This window comes from Aspergillus saccharolyticus, assembly GCF_003184585.1.
Source record: "Aspergillus saccharolyticus JOP 1030-1 unplaced genomic scaffold BP01scaffold_3, whole genome shotgun sequence".
Taxonomy (NCBI): domain Eukaryota; kingdom Fungi; phylum Ascomycota; class Eurotiomycetes; order Eurotiales; family Aspergillaceae; genus Aspergillus; species Aspergillus saccharolyticus.
This window is the reverse complement of record NW_020290613.1, coordinates 559,268-580,661: the sequence shown is the minus strand read 5'-3', so window position 1 is coordinate 580,661 and position 21,394 is coordinate 559,268. Positions and strand designations below refer to the sequence as shown.

General features: G+C 51.6%; 5 protein-coding genes across 5 annotated transcripts; 3 read left to right on the top strand and 2 right to left on the bottom strand.

Moving 5' to 3' along the window:
- Positions 1-3,292: 3,292 nt before the first annotated feature.
- BP01DRAFT_353196 (ribose phosphate diphosphokinase subunit PRS1) lies at positions 3,293-5,504 on the bottom strand. The gene is made up of 5 exons (XM_025574118.1): positions 5,088-5,504; positions 5,014-5,023; positions 4,842-4,962; positions 3,686-4,755; positions 3,293-3,629 (listed from the first exon to the last, which is right to left on the bottom strand). Exons 1-5 carry the CDS (start codon positions 5,344-5,346, stop codon positions 3,599-3,601), a joined length of 1,491 nt encoding a protein of 496 aa, XP_025434876.1. The 5' UTR covers positions 5,347-5,504; the 3' UTR covers positions 3,293-3,598.
- Positions 5,505-5,662: 158 nt separating this feature from the next.
- On the top strand, positions 5,663-7,089 carry BP01DRAFT_353194 (bifunctional precorrin-2 dehydrogenase/sirohydrochlorin ferrochelatase MET8). The gene is made up of 3 exons (XM_025574117.1): positions 5,663-5,817; positions 6,010-6,491; positions 6,601-7,089. Exons 1-3 carry the CDS (start codon positions 5,722-5,724, stop codon positions 6,800-6,802), a joined length of 780 nt encoding a protein of 259 aa, XP_025434875.1. The 5' UTR covers positions 5,663-5,721; the 3' UTR covers positions 6,803-7,089.
- Positions 7,033-13,589, bottom strand: BP01DRAFT_311589 (Arf family guanine nucleotide exchange factor SEC7). Its single transcript, XM_025572459.1, has 4 exons — positions 11,729-13,589; positions 11,496-11,680; positions 7,717-11,436; positions 7,033-7,645 (listed from the first exon to the last, which is right to left on the bottom strand). Exons 1-4 carry the CDS (start codon positions 13,475-13,477, stop codon positions 7,312-7,314), a joined length of 5,988 nt encoding a protein of 1,995 aa, XP_025434874.1. The 5' UTR covers positions 13,478-13,589; the 3' UTR covers positions 7,033-7,311.
- A 186-nt stretch (positions 13,590-13,775) lies between these two features.
- BP01DRAFT_311587 (putative pyruvate dehydrogenase complex, dihydrolipoamide acetyltransferase component) lies at positions 13,776-18,840 on the top strand. Its single transcript, XM_025572458.1, has 8 exons — positions 13,776-14,021; positions 14,086-14,135; positions 14,217-14,440; positions 14,517-15,583; positions 16,531-16,942; positions 17,217-17,280; positions 17,960-18,141; positions 18,219-18,840. The coding sequence occupies exons 1-8, from the start codon at positions 13,912-13,914 to the stop codon at positions 18,666-18,668; spliced, it is 2,559 nt and encodes an 852-aa protein (XP_025434873.1). The 5' UTR covers positions 13,776-13,911; the 3' UTR covers positions 18,669-18,840.
- Positions 18,841-19,325: 485 nt separating this feature from the next.
- BP01DRAFT_311582 (malate dehydrogenase) lies at positions 19,326-21,180 on the top strand. The gene is made up of 6 exons (XM_025572457.1): positions 19,326-19,409; positions 19,504-19,621; positions 19,706-19,855; positions 19,917-20,011; positions 20,073-20,637; positions 20,701-21,180. Exons 1-6 carry the CDS (start codon positions 19,344-19,346, stop codon positions 20,727-20,729), a joined length of 1,023 nt encoding a protein of 340 aa, XP_025434872.1. The 5' UTR covers positions 19,326-19,343; the 3' UTR covers positions 20,730-21,180.
- Positions 21,181-21,394: the final 214 nt, after the last annotated feature.

Below are 21,394 nucleotides of genomic sequence, written 5' to 3'. Positions count from 1 at the left end.
CTTTTCAGATCCTGGTTCCTGGAAACTCGATCTCGCCCGATCTCTGTCTTCTGGCCAATCCTTTTCACTCATCTCTCGTTCTTATTCTCCCCATCGATCATCTGCTGCTGCTTCTATTTATGCCCCTACTACGGAGTACTGATTCCTTCCATGACCTCGGCCGAACGTCATGCATTGAAGTTGGAAACTAATATTTCTAGAACCTCCATCGGTAGTAACTTGTGCATCCCGATTCGAATCCCCTCTCAACCAACTGCCGTGCTGCTTTCACCACTCATTTGCTTTGGACGTATCCATCCGGCTCAGCCTTGCAATCGCGCAGAGGTGGTTGGTTGCCTTGTGTTCGAAACTCAACTTCAGCCTTTGACTTCGGTTTGACTTCCGCCTTTCGGTTCACCACAGGAAGTTGATGTCGGTCTGCCGGTACGACCCATCCACTTTACGTAGCAGCCTAAGGAAGCTTCTCAACAAGTTGAGACAAACAATCGCAGAACGACAAACAGCAGAATCCTTATGCCTTCCACCTGATGTGCCCAGTGAAGTAGCTGAAATTAACGTTCATATATCCATGGTTCTGGGTCCATCCCTGCAGCTGTTCCCAGCCAGTCTTTGCAGAGGGCAACGTCTGGGGCGTTGTTGGCGGTTGAACAAGCAGGCCTAACCCCTGCGAGCGTCACTCATCGATTCACTCATCATGCTTGTTCCTGTCCTTTTTTGCCGATCGAGGCCGATCGCGCCGTGCTTCTGCAGGCGACCCGCACCCGCCAACCAGGTCAATTCCAGGATGGCTTGCCGGTAAATGCTGGGGGACCTGGAGACTCAGAGAGTAGTCTGGCTCCGTAATCTTGTTATCTAAGCCTACGACTGCCTAGTCCACGAGATCTGAAGACGATATTACTCCGGCCTGGGATCAATGAATTAATCACCGATTAGCAATAACTTTGAATTACTAGTTTGCTTGCTCACCAAGCTACCTACCGTCGTTCGCTGGTATCCCAGCAATATAAGGGGCTGTGACCATGCGAAGTGGAAACCCACCGCTCATCTAGTATCGTTGTTTGATCATGTCGATCTTCCTGTAAATGAGCACTTAACGAACAATCTGACGATTCCGCCAACTTTGAGTAAACAGCGAAACAAGCCATCAGGCATTGTTATCAAGCAGCAAGTCGCGATAGGACTTCTTTTCTGCCTATTGAATCTCAATGTCTCCTTAACCAGGCAGATGTCGAGTAGGAACTGCACATGCATTGCAGGACGGTGCTTCTAGTGCTCCGAGCGTCCCCTAGTTCTCAGGTCAAGGACGAGAACACGAGAGGGAGCTGAACCCGACCCAGCGCTAGGATCAAGTACGGTGGATATCGCTTGACAGGCGGGCCGATTCCTGTCAGCATGGCGGAGACACCAGAAGCACTAGTTACTGATTATTACTCCGTACTTCAGCCGCGATCGAGGACCACTTGTGGCTGGACCCGGCGTTTATCGAAGGAGAGCCATTCGAGGTTCCAGGGTTGCCCCCCTTGTCTTTCCTAGGAGTATTAAGACGGTATCCGACCTCTAAGTTAACATCCTTCTCTATTTCGAGGACTAATCTTGTGAACGACTTGGACGAAGTAGGTAAACCTGCTTGCCCGCATCCGAGGCCAATTCCTTGATTTCAGGAACCACAAATTAGTTAATTACTACTGGTCATCTAGCCGCATGCTTCCCTGATCTACCGGGAATGTTCCCCCGGACGTAAATTCTGCGCTGTCGTGCTTCGAACCGAGTTGTTAGTCTCGCCCCCAATTGGCTCCATCTCCCATTGTCCTGGGATCCATAGGCTGTGTCTTCCTTTGCGGCTCGGTGACGCAAGGTACGTTTGTCTGCTCGATACGTCTTTTTGTTCTGTCCCGTGCTAAGAACCATACCTACCCGAGAAACCGCCCCCAATTTATGCCGAAGGTGCAATCTGGCAAGTGGCGCTTCTGAAACGAGCTGTCAGGCGTGCCGCTCGACCGGGCTAGAACAACGGCATTCTCTGCCCAGGACAACTAGTAGTTACTATGGTCATTGTGATGCATAATGGGCTTGGCCGGGGATTAGCAACCGACCCCTCCTCCATCCTTCTCTGGGCCAGTCGCAATCTCACCCTCACGCGCAAAATTCACTTCTAGGCGGATGATAGACCTGCCCCAACCCGAGTCATCATCCAATTCGAACATCGATGTCAGCCAGAACGTGCATATCCACGGTTCAGTCGCAAGATGGCCTCGGGAAATGAAAGGGGCCGCGACTTGCCCCAGCTTCGCATGGCAAACGGGCCAATCTTGCAATCAATCTTCGGGCTCATGCACACCGCTATCCTCCTATCCGTCTCGATGTCTGAGTGAATTGGAAGCTGATTCCGCTGATCCATTAACTACTCCGTATATGCCGGCTGGCAAGCTGCACGCCGCTAGCTCTGTGCACTGCCCTGACTCTGGAGTTGTCCTAGGATAGAACCCGGCTCGGAAGGTTTCGACTTGGCTCCAGGCAAAAGGAAAACTGTATCGCTCACCGAGTACCAAAGAGAATCGAATGCCCCTGAACCTACGGAGTTTTGAAAATTACTCGGGGGACACAAGTCTAGTCTAGAATCAATTGCGACTACTCTTCTGACGCACGGCGGCGGGCACATGATGCAGAAATTGAGATTTCCAATCGGATGACAATCAGGACGTTATAGTTTGGAACCGATCATATTCAGCTAAAATTGGACTCCTTTACATATTACTGTGGTGGATTACAATCGTGTCCGAGATGTTCTCTTGCACCAGTTCCACTGGCCGCAAAGCCATGAGGGCAAACGCCCCCCAAGAAACTGATGCCTTCACTCCTCGACCGGTCCAGCACAATACGACTACTTCCGACAAAGCCAAGAGGCTTGGAAGGTCATAGAAGACCACGCAAGACCGGGAATTTGCTCTCCCAACGCTCCGTTAAGAACGATCTTGTGAACTCAGGTCCGGAGAATGATTCTCCTTTCCAACAAGACGCTCCTGCAGTACCCAGAGTGGACTGCATCGCTGGTTTGATTTGACGGGTTGTTGCAACCGATTGAGACGATATGTGAACCGCCCTACGAAAGAGAGATTTGGCGTGTGAAACGCATCGATGGGGAGAAGTATAGGCCTGGTCCAGATTGACACCGAAACAATGCTTCTTTCTGCAAGAGCTGAAAACCCGCGGTGCAGGCTTCCGTTTCTTTGCGGGCGATCATGTCACCGACACCCCCTGCAGCCGTGACTCCGTCCAAGCCGGACAAAAGATGCGAAAATGGTCAATGGTATCATTTAGTAGATGGGTGCTGATAACAGTAGAGGTATCACTGCCGCAAATCACCACAAAGTTGGACTTGCATGCATGCATCGAAGCAGCAGGTTCAAAAAAGAAAAGAGCCATCCGCTGGAGAGAATATGAAGAAGATCATCAAAGCACTCGTCATCACTGTCTTTAGTCATCATCTTACCCAGTATCCAGCTCGCCTACGCTCGGGACAAGGGTCTTTGGGAGAAAAGGGGGAAATTGGGATTGTGTAAAAGAACACCCTCTGAGAACGAAGCTCAATATTGGGCATCTAGTCGGTCATATGAAACAATGCCGAAACACTTTGCAAGCTGTTAGCTAGCAGTTGCAAATTAGGCTTGTATAGAGAAGAACAGACCTTTCCCCATAATGGTGGCGTCTAATGCTCTCCGCTAAGAGGCTTGAGATGTCAATGACGATCAACTTCTTCGACTTTTTGGCGACTTGCGGAGCAATGGGGAAGGTATTTGTGACGACAATGTGATCAATGGCTTCGCATGCTTCCATTTGCTCGAGAGATTCATCCCCAAAGAGACCGTGGGTTGCGATGCAGTAAACCTTCTTCGCACCCCCCTTCTTCACGACCGTCTCCGCAGCGGCAATCCAGGACCCGCTCTTGTCAATCATGTCATCGACGATGAAGACGGTCCGGTTGCGAACATCACCTACAAGGGTAATGGTCTTCTCCTGTTCTGCGTGACGCCCAACGCTACCTTCCTCGTCTGACGACTCAGCAGCATCAAATGAGCCGCCCAAGGCGTGGTCGCCGGGAAGAGACGGGGTAGTCGAGATGAGGGAGTTGATCATCGACTCGGGAACCGCCTCCGAGGCTTCGCCGCTCGCATTCTGACCCGGGGTTGTTTCACCCGAAGCAGGTACAGAAGTGGGGCCGGTAGAGGGATAGTCATCATCCACCAAGTGACCCTGGACAAGGCGGCCAGTGATGACATCCTGAACCCGAACATCGGTGTACTCATGTGCGGCTTCCAACTCTGACGGACGGCGAGCGCCAGTCGGAGTCTCTGGGCGCAGGAGATTTGCCGCCATAAGCGATTCCATGTTGGTGCTTGATTCCTCACGCAAGTCTTCACCCTGACCGTTATCGCTGTGAGAGCTGTGAATATGCAGTGCGAAGGGATCTTGGTCTTTCGACGAAGTGGTACTCTCTTCCTCAATTGAGTCAAAGAAGACGGTGCTGTCCGTCATCGACATCGGAACCCTGGGGCGCCGTCGATCGGTCGTGACAATCCCGAAATTGAGCTTCAGGGTGTCGGCAAGCGAGGTTACACGCTTTGTGCCACCCGCATTCTTGCTCACAACGACTGCTTCCCTCCAGCCAGGGACGTTCATGCGAATCCAACGAGCGATGAAGGGTTCGGCGAACAGGTTGTCTACGGGCTTGCCGAAGAAACCCTGCATTTGGGATGCCTGCAACTCATCATACCTTGGTAAGAACTCCACTCAAAGGCAGTATGGTACACAAGCCCCAAGGTGGGGGTAGCCTTCAGACTCACATGTAGATCCAGAGTGATTACATGGTCCACACCAGCGACCGAAAGGAGGTTGGCTAACATGCGAGCGGTGATAGCACCACGATGGCTCTTCTTCTTTGATTGCCGAGAGTACGGGAAGTACCTCGTTTGAGTCAGTATCAGATGCGCAGAAATGGACTAAACAGGACCATACGGCATGACCGCTGCAAGATGAGTAGACACAAGTCAGCCATTGTACACAAAACTGCACACAAACAGAGAACGTACCTGTAATAGATTTGGCGGAGCCACCTTTGCAGGCAGAGATCATAATCAACAGCTCCATCACACTGTCATTGATCTTCCCACTGCCGCTCTGGACGATGTAGACATCTTGATTACGCACGGAGACGCCGATGTCCACTCTGGTCTCGCCATTGCTGAATTTCCCGAGGTTGGCTCGAGCTGGCTGAGTGCCCAGTCGCTCACAGATGGTCTCCGCCAGGAAAGGGTGGGATGTTCCCGAGAAAATTTGTACTCCCCGCATCTTGTTACTGGGCTTATGACTGGCAAGGCATGGACCGATGATAGAAGGAATGATAAGCCAACGTGGGCGGTGGAATCATTTCAAGATTACCGGGGCCCAAGAAAGCGAGGAGTGTGGGGGAGTTTTTATAAGGGGAGGAGGAGGAGGAGAAAAAGAGCAGGAGAGAGAAAGAGGGAAAGAAAAAAGAAAGGAAAAAAAGGGCGTGGTGGGAAACGGATACAGTGGGCCGAATCTGGCAGGCGGAAACTCTGGAATTTCCCTCTCTCCTCGGGGCGGGTGAATCTATTGCTCTCCCCCCCCCACCTTCTCTCCGATAGGAAATCTTGCCCACCCCAAGCTTCTTCTCATTCTTTCTCTCACACACCATTTGGAACAATGTCGCAGAAATTCCCAGAGGTCCAGGGAGGAGGTTCCTTGATCATTGCCTGGCAAGCTAAGAATAAGCATATTCTGGTAGTTGGTGGGGGAGAGGTAAAGCTATCACCACCCACCCCTCCGTCTCTCTTTCTTATCGCCCGTGCATTTCCACAATATATACATCCCTCATAGTAATTTCCCCCTGGCAACCACAACTCGAATCATCACGCTCCCAACTTCATCCTACAGTCCTAAGCATCGTCTACTAACCATCTTGCCCCCTTCATTTGGGCAAACTCGAACCAGGTCGCAGCCGGTCGCATCCTCCACGCCCTCAATGCCGACGCCAAAGTGACGGTCGTCTGCCCCGCGGACGGCCTCAATGACGAGGTCGCCTATCGCGTCACCCAGGGCCAAGTCACGCACATCGACCGGACCTTCGAGCCTCAGGATCTCGACACCGCCGACATGGTGCTCTGCGCCATCGACGACCCGGTGGCCTCAACGCGCGTCTGGCAGCTGTGCAAGGAGAAGCGCATCCCCGCCAACATCGCCGACGTGCCTCCCGAGTGCGATTTTTATTTCGGGAGCATGCACCGCGATGGCCCCCTACAGATCATGGTCAGCACCAACGGCAACGGACCCCGCCTGGCGAGTATTGTCCGCAAGAAAATCGCCAGCACGCTGCCGAATAATATGGGCGCTGCGATCGAGAACGTTGGCAGGTTGAGGAAGAAGCTGCGCGAGACGGCGCCTAAGGTTGAGGACGGGCCGAAGCGGATGAAGTGGTTTGTTCCCCCCCCCCCTTCCCTTACCTCCCCTCTCAATTTCATTATTTTCCGTTTGTAAATGGGGCCTGGTGGGTTGACAGCTGTTTGTTACTCTCGGTGTGATTAGGATGTCCGCTGTTTGTGAATCATGGAGTTTGGAAGATCTGGTCGAGATGGATGAGCGGGATATGGAGGGGCTCTTGGCTTTCTATGAATCCGGGGAAATCCCCCCCTTCAAGGAAATCCGGGCTCAAGCTGGCGGGAATCAAGATGCAGGAGCGAATCTACAGGATCGGCTCTCTCGCGTTGATATCTCTAAATCCGACTGAGTCCTGTACCTGAAGCTCTAAGGTTTTGGCTTCCGAGAAGCAGCCACATCGGCCGGACCCGTGGCTATGCCACGAAAGCTCTGCGGGAGGTCAAAGAGTTATTGGGTCAATTCGGCCGGGCGAATCCAAAGTTCTTGCTTCAGGCTACGTCTGACTGGAGTTGCGCTGCAAAACAATGGTGGCGAAAGCAATATGACTAACCTGCAACGCTTCCATGGAAATGGTATTTTGTACATACATATATAAAGCTCGCTTGCACAGCTAGGAAGAATAATGATGAATTTTGGGAAATAAGGGCGCGCGATGAAGAGAAAAGAACGAAGGCTATGTTGGAACTAAGTCTAATACACCAGATGACTTCCAGAACAAAGTGAAGCCTTCCCGTTCATGAAGGCGAGGATATCCAAGATGAAAGAGAGAAAATAAAGGGACGTGGACACGCAGAGCAGTATTAAAATGACAATTCAAGCATTGGTGAGAGGCAAATATAGCTCCTGTCAGGGCATCTTTCAACGTCCACCGCTATGCTTACGGGACAGCTGGCTCGCGACGGAGTTTCGATGGCTAGGAGGTGTTTGCGAGCGAGGAGGCAGACCCAACTTGACCTCTCCGACACGACGGAAGAGGGATTGCACAGCGAGGCGGACCTCGGGGTACATGTCGCGGCCGAGCAGCTCAACAGCCAAGGGGTAGAAGGTTTCGATGTGTTTGTTGAAACCTTCCGAAGAGAAGTTGGTGTAGCTCTCGATAATGTCGACCACGACAGGACGCCAGGCGAGGACGTTCCGGTGCTGAGACTCCTCGTCCAGACGGACAAAGCTGCGAATAATATCCGCGCAGAGTCTGCATTCATTCAAAGTTAGTCTGGGGGTCCACAAATAATCAGATGGGGACCGTCCATGGAGACTACTTACGGGATGAGAGCGGCTTCGGTCTCCGCACGGCTGCTCTTTCTTTCCTCTCTTTCATCGTGGTACATGCGGAATAGGATGTGAACGTAAGTGGCGGCACTACCACTTTCCTGCTTAAGCAAGTTGGGAGGTTGTTTCATGAATCCCTGACGCCAAAGCTGCATCCGCAGCTCCTTGTCCTCATTGAACTTCTTGGCGAATTGATAGCTCTTCTTTAATAAGCCCATGAGCCGAAGGAGCTCGTTACTGGGAATCTGCGAGTAGACCTTGTCATTCGAGAATAACTCGTGAACCGTCTCGATCATGAGCAGCTGGAGCACACAGTTGGTGATGATCCGATTGAAAAACCGACGTCGTGCAACCGTGACCGCAGCGGGTTGTTGCTGAGTCTCCGTTTGAGGCCGGTAGTCCTCCAGTGTGGGATTGGAGGCCGTGGGCATATCCCCTTCCTCGTGCTCCGAAGCAACGTTCTGTGCTCCGTTGATCTTGGATGGGTCGACACTGCCGGTCTCATGGACCGATGCTGTCTCAGCTGATTCGTTTGCGCTGCCTTCGCTGTTCGCCGTGTCACCGTTTGCGGGTTTGGCCTGGATGGAGGAGGACTTGGAAGTGATGGAGGCCGCGGCCGTGAACAAGTCGTAGGCTGTCGTCTTGGTGAACAGCTCGACAAAGGCACCGACGACCTTATTCCAGTGCTCCTGCTTGAATTTGGTGACGTTTTGCAGGATCAACTGCTGCAAGCAATTACTGCCAATCCTCGCGATGGTGTCATTCTCCTGACAAATGCATAGCGTAAGGAGTTCAAGAATGCGGTCGAGCATGTACTCCAGCGCATCGAAGTAGTGCGTAAAGAGCGTGATCATGTTCCTCAGAGCCTGAATCATAGTTGTAGACAGCCAGACGGAAAGCTCTTCGTGGTTAGGTACTTTAGACATCTCAGACTTCGACTGCAGGACTACGAAGATAGGGTAGAGGAGCTGTCGCCAAAGCACATCCCAGAATTCTTGTGGAAATTCGCCGCCATGCCGGATCAGAGTCTCAAAGAGGTAGGTCAATGCCTGCGAGCGCACTTCGAGGTCGTCACCGGTCATGAGAACGTCCTGGAAGGCGATCAAGATTGGATACCAAAATTGCTCTTCCTTTGATTGGCGGGTGAGTTGTTGCGTGAGGTTAGTGGCGTCCTCGTGAGTGCCCTCTGATGAAGACCCACGGTTTGAAAGTGGACATTCGGGTGTCCTCAGCATCTTTGAGACTGTTGACTTGAGAGTTTCGATCGCCTGCAGGGACTTCTTCTGGAACCTTGAATTCTTGGAGAACTCTGTCAGACAAACAACGAGGTCAGGAAAAGCACCCTGCGTTATCACAACGCCGAAGCGAGTGTTATAGATCTGGGTAACATGCTCAAACGCCATGTTGACGATGCCTTCGTAGGGCTCTCGCGCGGCAACCGTGAAAACACCGAACATCGTCTTCCAACCCGAGCGGATATTGTCACCACGTGCTTGGATCATCTGAATGAGACAGCGGAGGATCATGTCTTTGACAGTCACAGCGCTGCTATTTGCCATGACATGTTCGAAAGGTTTGAGAAAGTCCTTTTGGAACTTGAAACCCGGGAGTTCTTCGATTTCCATGAACCGCATCGAGAGTTGGCGAAGCGAATCAAGCGCGAAGAAAACGACTGCTGTGTTCGAATGGCAACCTACTTGGTTGAAGTGCTGCCCGAGAACCTCCCATATCTTCGACCATTCAATTCTTACACGGGTCATATTGTAGTAACTGATCTCGACCAGCTTCTGCAGACTGTAGGTCCTGGGCGAGTCGGTCTGTCCAGATGACTGGATCTCCTGCCAACTCACTTCACTTAATGCCCGAATGAAATCGATAATGGCCTCATGCGAAAGATTAGCAGTATTAGTGAAAATGCGATCAACTCCTCTGATCATTTCGACGGAGCGACTTTCCATGGCAACCTCTGTACGGAAGGCAGATGGTCCATTGACAGACCGAGGACGAGGGCGCCTCGAAGCCTGCATAGACTTTCGAGAACCATCAGAGGACGATTGAGTCACAATACGTGCCCGAGAGACATCCGGCAGAGAACCTTCATCCACCCCATCGGTAAGGAGCTGGAGTCGATCGAGCTGACTGACACATGTAAGGATTTCTCTCCAGGAACCCTTGAGATGGTTTCCCTCGGACAGAGCGACATCAAGCAACGCCTTGAGTGCCTCCACATTCTTCGCAACCATTTCTCTAACGTTGCCCAAGTTCGTGAACTTCGCAAGTGCTGTCACGAATGCGACCCGAGGTGTCTCCAACTCGAAAGCACAACTGATACGAATGGCCAGCTTCATGCCATCCATACAAAGCTTGATCAGTTCCAGGTACTGGGTATCTTGCATAGGAGCGGATAAGCCAGACAGGAACGACATCCAAGTGACATTGAACATGGAACCAACGTGGCGGACTGAGGTCGCCGGGATGAAACGGGAAAGTGCCTCTTTGACTGCTGTCTTGCGCTGCGCCCGTATCAAGCTGCGGTACAGCTGCTCGGTCTTGTTTGCCATTTCCTCGGAGGCCTGCGCATACTTTTCACCTTGGATATCTCTGCCAACTGTCGCAAAGACCTGTCCAGCTCTGGTGGCCAGACCAGCCGGCGCAGAAGTAGGGATGCCGAGGTTCGCGGCATGCTCCCGTTCAGTATCCAGCACAATCTCATTTTGTGCAATCTCGTCGAAAATAGAACACAGGTACTCGTCAGGCAAGTCCTGATTATCATTGATACCCCGGTTGTTCTTGATGAAATCTTCCTTGTTCATACGTCGGCCTTTGATCTTGGCACTGTGCTGATCAGTATTCAGCATGATGACAGAGTAAGCGAGAACGTATGCAGTATCCGCGTTGGCGAAGGCGTTGGGATTCTGAGTTACGTAACGCTCAGCAAACTTTAGCATAAAGCGGTCGATCTTCTGCGCCTCTCCTGGCAGGCGGAAATGCTGAAGAAATTGGCGAAGAGCGTCAACGAAACGCCGCTTCGAGAAGTCCATCATGTCAACAAAGGCATGCATGATAGCAATGTTTTCGGCATCACCTTCTCCCAGATATTCTCCTAACATGGCCTTATCCAACCGGTCATTCCGGTACAAGAAGGCAGCAATGTCCTCCGGGGAGCTGGAGCGCACGAACCCTTCTTGAAGGAAGAGTTTGATTCCGCGTTTGGCCTTGAAGTTGAATTGCTGGACAGCATTTGTAAAAGCAGTCTTTCTTTGTTTGATTTTCTCGATTTGGCTTGGGTCGTCCTCTGCTACTGGAGTTGTAGTACCCTCAGTGCCCTCAATCCTCGGGGAAGATAGAAACGACGCGGTGTTCATGTCAATCGAATCCCTAGGGTTGTCGATTGATTTTTGAGACGATGAAAGAGGCAGAGATGCAGACTGATCGACTAGACGTTGCGAAGCCCAGTTGTCTAATGACTGCAGGATTTCAACCAAGCACACTACCGCCTGATTCTTCTGCGTATACTCTGGTGGCACGTTCTGTAGGTTTGATTGTTGTACATTGGCTACATTGGCAGTTGTCAAAGAAGGGGGAAAGCTTCCACGTTGATGCCAGTCACTTCCCACAGATGAAACCTTGACATGGTGTTCCTGGTATTGCTGCTGCTGAGCATGGGTAACCGTAACAGGAATGCTTGCATAGCGCGATAATTGCTCAATAACACTATCGAATAGAGTGTTAGACTTACTCATTGGTTTACAAGCCGGGGCGTGAGCACTTACTTTTGGAAAATATTTTCCAGAGCCGTTCTGTCGCAGTCATAGTTGAGATAGATCTCAACAAGAGCGCGTGGATCGCCAGCCAATCTCTCGAGAACTTCCATGAAGTATTGCTTTTGAAAAGCGGGCGAATTACGCTTCTCAAGAATCGTCAAGTATATCTCCTTCAAGAAAACCTCAAGCTCTTTCTGAAAGATGTTAGCTAATGATTAAATGATTCTTGGAAGCACACCGACCTTCATCATTACTCTCATGTTCTTCAACATGAGCCAGAAAATTTCGCAGCACACCTCATAAACTCTGGGCACAGAGCTAGAACCATTTCGACTGAGGCTCAGACAGAGATGAGGTTTGATGGCTTGCAAAAATGTCATCGCATCGGAGCTGCCCGAGCTACTTGAGCTATTCTTGATTGTCAAAAGCGGTGATGTGAAGGCATTGACTTGGTTGTTAATAAGATAATGAATAAGATGCAATGAGAGCAGCTTCGATCTCATATTCTGAGACTTGAGGTCTTGCTGTTGATCATGATTCAAGTTTTTGTGGCTCAGCTTGCATAGAGCCCGAAAAACGAGGAAGGCATCCTTGACGTAGATCTCATCTTCGTCATCATCCGCAGTGCTGTCACTGTCTTCCATAAATGTCCCCGAAGAGGATCTGGCCGGTCTCTGATTCCTGGCGCGGGTGACCATGGTCGGCGCATTATCGTTGACCGTGGTGACCTCCTTGTTAGACTCGAAGCTTTGCAGAGTGAGCTTCTCCCCTGGCTCTTTCGAAACAGGGTGGTCCGAGCTCGCCTCATGAGGTTCATCAGAGACATGTTCATCCTCTTGAGGGGCGTCGGCTGCCTCCAGCGTAACATTGTCCGAAGAACTAGCTTGACCTTTCTCGCCATCGCGTAAACGCAACTCCTTCAAGTCCAGTCTTACGTTGACCCTGTCGAAAACGGTGCTGACCATCTGGGTCAATGAGCCTTGAGCTATCTGCTGATTTTGAGACGACTTTGAATAGATGAAGATGTTGTAGATTTGGCGGACAGCTTTGAGGAGACCCGCTCCGTGTACCACAATCTTATCATTGAGGACCGCCGCAAGTAGTGACTTGATGATTTGTTGCTGTATTTCAACCGGTGTAGCCTCATTTTCGAAACAATCGCAAATCGCATCGATGGCTCGCTCAATAAGGGGAGGCTGCTCCGGGCTTGCTTCGGTCTCAGAGGTCTTGCTGTCATGAGCTGATGGAAATGCGAAATAGGAGTAGGTGATTAACTTTCCAATGCAGTCGAGCGCGGTGACTTGCAGAGGAATGCTGAAGGTTTTGGTGGCGAGCTGGAGCGGACGGAATATGACCTCAGGGTCAATCGGCTGGCCCTCGGATTGCTTGACGTTGCTGAGCGCGCTCTTGACAGCATCCTCCAATTCTTTGCTTCTGCGCGCCTCTTTCGAAGCGCCAATTGCGTCCAAGGCACTCACTATGAAGACGGTGGAGCTAAGGGTCACAGAGCGATGCGTCGCAACTGTGGCAGTGGTAGACCTCGAGTCGGAGCGCATTCTTGTGATCGGCCCAATCTCATCGCGGGGAGGTATCGAAGTCACATCTTGTCTTTCAGCGGGAGGTTCTTTCTCGATATTGGTAGCAGAATCTTCGTTTTGACTCTCAGGGACTTCACTTTTCAGATCTGACTCGGGGTGTTGTTGTTGGTCTTCGGGAATCTGGGGTACAACGGCTTCTGTCGGAGTTGCGACTTGGTCGGCTGACTCTGTGGTTGCCGTGGACTCTGGTTCAATACTTGACTGACTAGTTTCCTCCGGCTGTTCTGTATTGATTTGTTGACGCTCCGCCTCAGCGGGGAGGGTTGGTTTGTCTTGAGGAACGGACTCGTCAGACTGTGTTGAAACAGCAGCCGCATCCTTGTTGTCTGCCTGCGGCACGACCGGGGATGTTTGGGCGGGCTCATTGACAGAGCCGTTTTCGACTTCCGCCATTTATGCAAGACTCCGGTCGGAGTAGTTAAAGATTGATAGAAAAGGGGTCCACATGGGACTGAAGGAGAGACGGGAAAAGAATCAGTAGGTGGAATATCAACGCCAACCCAACCTCTTTACTGACAAGTAGTCCATTGGAATTGAAGCGTGTTCACTAGTACTCGTTCCCGCGGGACGGAGATACCGTACGGCAGGCGTGGTAAGCCATCAACGCGGTAGTGATTAGCTAAGCTGTCTCGGGGCGGTCGGGGAGAAACAATCCGGAGCGTCTCACCGGTAGCCCCAACAGAAAAGTTCCTGGAGCTGCAGTCCTCAACTCCTCGATACGGGCCTCTCATCTCCAAGACCAGTCTCTAGGCTCTCTTCCATCCTCCTTCTCTCACTCACTCCGTCGCGGGCTCTCTTCTCGACCTTTTTTATAGCACTTGGGCGCCATGGTTGCCTCTGCTGTCCGGATGCGCACCCCCAGCGCCATGTTTCTCTCCAAAGGCGCCCTTTCTCTGAGGCGGCCGCAGACTGTTCACAGATTCAAGGATCTCACTCAGTATGTTATTTCTACCTTGGATGATGTTGGACAAGGTTACTAATTACTCTTCACCCTTTGACAGATCTCAATTGCCCTCTCTGTCCGCCCTTTCCCGCTACTATGCCTCCAAGTGTATGCCGCCCAGCACCGTTTGTTGATTCTCGTTGCATTAATATGTGGCTTTATCGAAAACTGACAACTCGAATTCACCAGCCTTCCCCCCTCACACTATCATCAGCATGCCCGCTCTGTCGCCGACCATGAACGCCGGTAACATTGGTGCCTGGCAGAAGAAGGCCGGTGACTCTCTGTCGCCTGGTGATGTTTTGGTGGAGATTGAGACCGACAAGGCTCAGATGGACTTCGAGTTCCAAGAGGAGGGTGTCTTGGCCAAGGTTCTCTCGGAGACTGGGGAGAAGGACGTTGCTGTTGGCTCTGTTCGTGGTCCCCCTGTTCCTTTTGTGCCCACCGGCCAATCAAGCGTTTCAAGGGTCGTTACTAACCGCGCATTAGCCTATCGCTGTTCTGGTCGAGGAGGGTACCGATGTCTCGGCTTTCGCGGAATTCACCCTGGAGGATGCTGGCAGCGAGAAACCTGCTGGTGGCGCTGCGGAGAGCAAGCCCGAGTCTAAGGAGGAGTCTGCTCCGGCCTCTTCCACTCCTGAGGCTCAGCCCACTGCCATCGAGCCCGACACCTCGGGTGAGAAGCTCCAACCTGCTCTGGACCGTGAGGCCAACATCAGCCCTGCTGCTAAGGCTCTTGCCCTTGAGAAGGGTGTGCCTATCAAGTCTCTGAAGGGCACTGGCCGTAATGGCCAGATCACCAAGGAGGATGTTGAGAAGTACCAGCCCGCCGTTGCCGCCACCGCTGCCACCTACGAGGACGTCCCCCTTACCTCCATGCGCAAGACTATTGCTTCTCGCCTTCAGCAGTCTATGCGCGAGAACCCACACTACTTCGTCTCCACTACCTTGTCCGTGACCAAGCTTCTCAAGCTTCGTCAGGCCCTCAACGCCTCCGCCGATGGCAAGTACAAGCTTTCCGTCAATGACTTCCTCGTCAAGGCCTGCGCTGCGGCCCTCCTGAAGGTCCCCGCTGTCAACTCCAGCTGGCGTGAGGAGAACGGCCAGGTTGTCATCCGCCAGCACAATACTGCCGATATCAGCGTTGCTGTCGCTACTCCCAACGGCCTCATCACCCCTGTTGTCAAGAACGTCCAGGGTCTTGGCCTTGCCAGCATTTCCAACCAGATCAAGGATCTCGGCAAGCGTGCTCGCGACAACAAGCTCAAGCCTGAGGAGTACCAGGGTGGTACTTTCACCATCAGCAACATGGGCATGAACGCTGCCGTCGAGAGATTCACCGCTGTCATCAACCCCCCTCAGGCCGGTATCCTGGCTGTTGGCACTACCCGCAAGGTTGCCGTCCCCGTCGAGACCGCCGAGGGTACTGCTGTTGAGTGGGATGACCAGATTGTTGTTACTGGCAGCTTCGACCACAAGGTTGTCGATGGCGCTGTTGGTGCTGAGTGGATCAAGGAGCTGAAGAAGGTTGTTGAGAACCCCCTTGAGCTTCTTTTGTAAGCTCTTTCCCACGGACGGGCAATTCCGACCGGCCCAGTATTCTAGTTAGCTACGATCAGAGTTACCGTTTTCTCCTGATGTTGTTGTAATATGTATCAAAAACATCTCAATATTTCTATCCCCAGACCAAGACGGTTCTTTCCTAGTACAGTTTATAACCCTTCAATGCATTTTCTTTTCTTAAATCTCTAGTGTGTTTCATATAGTAGAGGCAAAGAGGTATGGGTTCGAGTCGCAATTGCCTGGGGCATATCTAATCTGACGTGGTGGTGTGAATCTATCCGAGCCAAGTTAAGTGGATGGATGATTGGGGGTTACCGGGGCAGCTAACTTCCGTGACCTCGGAAAGAGGGAAAGCTGCGAAGCGAAACCAGCCATGGGGCGAGATCACAGAGCGGGTCTTGGCAGCGGGTGTTGTCGCATGAGCTCGTCTATGACGTGATGTCATTCCCCCATCCGAAAGCCATGGTTGCAACCCATAAATACCATCCGACCTCCATTCCATCCCCTGAAACTCTACTCGAAATCTCTTTTCATTGCAATATTTGACTTATCGTCGTGGACTGACTTCACCCCAACTATCCGTATGTCTCAACACCTGCCGCTATTCCTTGCCCTTGTCGAAGTCTATAGCAGCATATCCGCCATGTCGATAGTTTCTACTAACGCATGACGTCGCAGATCCTCACCACCACCTTGTATCACGCACCCACTCTCCTTGACCCTCAAATAGTCATCATGTCTTACGCAGAAGCTGCAGCAAAGGGCCCCAAGCAGTCCCCAGAGGAGGTATGTGCAATTCCTCAAATACCTTATTGCTCTTCGTCAACGAAGCAGCGCAGCTATAAGAATCACAATTTACTGACCATCGATCCAGGCGTAAGTGTGACAACGGCTACCAAAGAGTACCCAATGTGTGCGAATAACTAACTCAACTCTATAGTCGCGCGCCCGATATCAACCGGGTTTACCGTGATGAATCTGAGAGCACCGCCTCCCTGATTGACGTCGACTCCCCCCACGTCCAATCCGTGGACGCCGATTTCCTCAACCAAGAGGTCAAGACTACGACTCAGGCCGAGCGGATAGAGCGCGAAGAGCAGGAGAAGGAGGCTATTGCCGAACGGGAACGGAGCGAGAAGGCGAAGGCCAAAGCCAAGGCCAAGGCTAAGGCCTCTAGTGTGCGCCGTAACAAGAGCAACCCTGTCTACATTGGAAATGCTGTTATCCTGGCCATTACTGGAGCTGGTCTTGGTTTTGGCGCTTACAAGAAGCACGCCCAGGGCAGACTGTCATGGCAACTCGTTGGATTGTGGTCCGGAATCATTGGCGCTGTCGGTGCCGTTGACTATTTTGTCAGCAAGTGAGTCAAGCTTTCTCAATTATTCTCCCTGGAGGATGCAATAGACGTGCCGTTGCTAACGTGATTGTCAGATGGCTTTTGCAGAACAAGTACCCTCCCAAATAGAGTGGGAGTTTCACCGAAAACTAAAGGACTTGTCTTGCGTGGTTTCATAACTTGATATCCCGATGTTTTTCTTGTTACAGTTTGTTATAATTCCATATACCGCACGGATTGAAGGATACATGGCGTTTTCATGGATGTCCAGTCGTTTGTGCCCGGTCGAGATCTGGTCAATGGCATCTCAATCTCACTCAATCTCATCCATCATAAATGTCACTATGGTTTCCAGTAAAAGCACGTTGTTCCTTGTAGTATGAACGTGATTGATTGGGTTGTCCTGGTAGTGTACGACGGTAGCCACTTGGAGACAGCCACATATGACTAGTTGCTATTCGTTGTCTCATTAGAGTTGGAGAATGGTCGATCGATGCATGATTGCATTGACGGGAGGCGGTCAGACATGTCAGAATCGTGGCCGCTGCAAGAACATGTGGCCTTGGCTAGCATCATTATTATTAGCATCATTGACCTCTCCAGGACACGTCGCTTATCTAGCACCGCCAATTCCGGCAAGGGCACTGTGAGACTCTGAGTGCATCATCGCGACAGTCTTGCAATATCGCTTGTCTGTGCCTGAGTGTTTGCGATCGCGCTGGAGATTGCTCTACTAGCCTTCGTATACGGCGTTAGACACACCGCAAGTCAACATGGTATGACCCCCATCACTTCAGACAAGACAAACATCTTCAGTGTGCACAAATCTTGGACTGGAAACTTTTCGGCTCATTCCCTCGAACAGAACTCCCTTTTCAACTCCGCCCTGAAGCAGTCTTCTGCTATCCGTCGCGATCTGGACACATTCTCCCAGTCGCCGGCCACATCATCCGCAGCGCTTCAAGGTATAATATTCCTGCCTATGATTCCTACTTCTATTTGGAACGATCATACTAATGCGCCAAATGAACAGGTCAAATCGCAGCCTCTTTGGCATCACTATCGCGCACCATCGACGACTATTCTGCCCTGTCGAAGAAAGAGTTGATCCCGGAGAAGCAAGAGAAAGCGTTTGAGCGAGTGAAAAACTTCCGTGCTGAGCTAGCGGATTATCGAGTACACTTCGAGCGACTACGCAAAGAGAGAGAAGATGCAGTAAGCAGCTTTGCGAGCCCCGTCCATACTCCTGCTGAGACTGAAGGCTAACCACCTCTGTTTCTCCTCCCATGCAGCAATCGGTAACAAACCGCAACGAGCTACTCGGTCGACGTCCGCATAATACCGCCACCCCTGAGAACCCCTACGCGCAATCCTCCCTTCCCAACCCATCACCGTTCGCCAATCCATCGTCGGCTCGGTCGGGACTAGGATTCGGAGGCTCAGCGGCCGACTACACCCGGGAGACGCATGCGCTGCGCGAACAAAGCTTCCTCGCCAATACGAGTACTCAGCTAGATGAGTTCCTCGATCGGGGTCGTGCGGTTCTGGCTGATTTGGGCCAACAGCGTGAGGTGCTCAAGGGCACGCAGCGTCGACTTTACAGTGTTGCAAACACGCTGGGAGTTAGTGGAGAGACGATCCGCAAAGTGGAGCGGAGGGCGAAGCAGGACAAGTGGATTTTCTGGGCTGGGGTGCTCATATTCTTCCTCTTTTGCTGGGCGGTACTACACTTTTTGAGGTAAGGAAAGCCTTCGTCGTGTGAGATTGTGATGTATGTATATCTGCCATTTGGGGCATTACTTCTTCGCTTTGTGTGTTACCTGAGTGTTTTAATTTGCAAGCGCCGGCGTTGGGAAGTGTATTGGTTAAGATATCAATAGCTGCTGCTAGTAGCTTTATATAGCAGCGATTATCAGATGCAGTTGTTTTGTTGCAATCCGGAGTTTGAATTACTAGTGCCGCAAGTGGGCCCCGATGGAATTGCGTCGACAACAACCAGGCTGGCAACAAGCCGTTGATTGAATCTGGGCTATCGGAATAAATGGACAGAGTGCAGACATTGACACTGGTTGCCCCGTAGTGATACTAGGGTCATACCTTGTATGTCTGTAGACAAGGAATCAATGACAGCGACACACATTCTTGAGGTGATGTACTCCGGAGTAGTTAAGTTGTTGGTGGCTGGCGTGCTCGGATCCGGCAAGCAAGCCTTCCTTTTAGCCGCTTTCTCCCCCAAAGGCTTTTCCGTGGCTCACCGACGTCCTCAATTCCTCCCTGTTCCGCTTTCCCCCATCCACTTTTCCTCTTCTCCTCTCCTCCTCCTCCTCTTACTTCTTCTTTTCCCCCTCTCCTACCAACTCTACCTTCAATTCAGATAGATTATTTTTCTGTCTTTCCTCTCCACACATACAGACAAGATGTTCGCTGCTCGTCAGTCCTTCAACCTCTTCCAGAAGCGTGGCTTCTCCGCCTCTGCTAGCCAGGTAAGCTTAAAAAAAATAAAAACATACCTCGATGGCTTTCAGCCTCGGCATCATCATCAAGAGCTCAACTAATCATCTCAATTGCGAGCTGTAGCTCTCCAAGGTTACCGTTCTCGGTGCCGCTGGTGGTATCGGCCAGCCTCTCTCCCTTCTCCTCAAGCTCAACCCCCGTGTTACTGAGCTTGCTCTCTACGATATCCGCGGTGGACCTGGTACGTCGCACAGCTTCCCAGCCAACGCCAAACTAGTTTCCTTTCCGGCCATCGAAACAAGGAGCTAACCACAGTCCATTGCAGGTGTCGCTGCTGATCTCAGCCACATCAACACCAACAGCACTGTCACTGGCTACGAGCCCACTCCCTCTGGCCTCCGTGAGGCCCTCAAGGGCTCCGAGGTCGTCCTCATCCCTGCCGGTGTTCCCCGCAAGCCCGGCATGACCCGTGACGGTATGCGCTAAAACCTCGAGCTCAACAAATCAAATGCACAACACTAACATCATCATCCTAGATCTTTTCAACACCAACGCCTCCATCGTCCGCGATCTTGCTAAGGCTGCTGCTGAGGCTTCCCCTGAGGCTAACATCCTCGTCATCTCCAACCCCGTATGCAGTTGACTTTCCTCCAACAGTTGCTCCGGGAGTAGAACTAATTTTCATCGTCTAGGTCAACTCCACCGTCCCTATCGTTGCCGAGGTCTTCAAGTCCAAGGGTGTCTACAACCCCAAGCGTCTTTTCGGTGTTACCACCCTTGACGTTGTCCGTGCTTCCCGCTTCATCTCCCAGGTCAAGAAGACCGACCCCGCCAACGAGGCCGTCCCCGTTGTCGGTGGCCACTCCGGCGTGACCATTGTTCCCCTTCTCTCTCAGTCCAACCACCCCGAGATCGAGGGTACCACCCGCGACGAGCTCGTCAACCGCATCCAGTTTGGTGGTGACGAGGTTGTCAAGGCCAAGGACGGTGCCGGTTCCGCCACCCTCTCCATGGCCATGGCCGGTGCTCGCTTCGCCGAGTCCCTTCTCCGTGCCTCCCAGGGCGAGAAGGGCATCGTTGAGCCCACTTTCGTCGACAGCCCTCTCTACAAGGACCAGGGTGTTGACTTCTTCGCCTCCCTCGTCGAGCTCGGCCCCAACGGTGTTGAGAAGATCAACCCCGTCGGCCCCGTCAACGACTACGAGCAGAAGCTCGTTGAGACCGCCCTCGGTGACCTCAAGAAGAACATCCAGAAGGGTACGTCTTTCTTTTAATGGTTTGATTCTTGCAAGCATCTACTCACGGATACTTAACATTCAGGTCGTGACTTCGTTGCCGCTAACCCTTAAATGATTTAAAAATCCCATTTGGAATGATATGAACAAAAATGTCTTCACTGCAGCCACGTTCCTCCTTGTATAACAGTCTAGTCATTCTTATCTTCCCCCTTTCCCTTTAGCATTTTCCATCCCGCCCTCGGCTTTTATATCGGAGGAATGTTGCTGCAGCATCTTGATAAGCTTAGAAAGTCGGGTTATTGTTGGTGTCCCGAGCCTCGAGGAGAAACGAGATAAGGGGGAAGAATGGACGTGACGTGTATTTCGCTTGTCTTTTTCTCGAATACAGACCAAAATCTGCGTTAATGATACTTACCTCTTACGACATTGTTGCCTTAGTAGGAGTAAGCAGCCCAGGTTTACTCTGTCGGTTTATCTGCTCTATTCCTATATGTATGACCAGTCTGGTAAAACTCTCGAAGCAGCTAATCAATCTGCCTGAGTTGTCCTGTCTGGTCTTAAGATATTACAGCACAGCACCGGACAGACATTACCTTGCCGAAGTCAAGTAGACTTGAAGAGGGGCATCACGAAGAATCACGCAGTAAACATTAAGATTCAAAGTACAGCTCCAAACAAAATAGAACAGACCCATGCACAAGACATTTCAACGCAGAGATTTTGAATCATTAGTTCATCAACATCATCATCGTCGTCGTCGTCGTGATTGCTCGCCA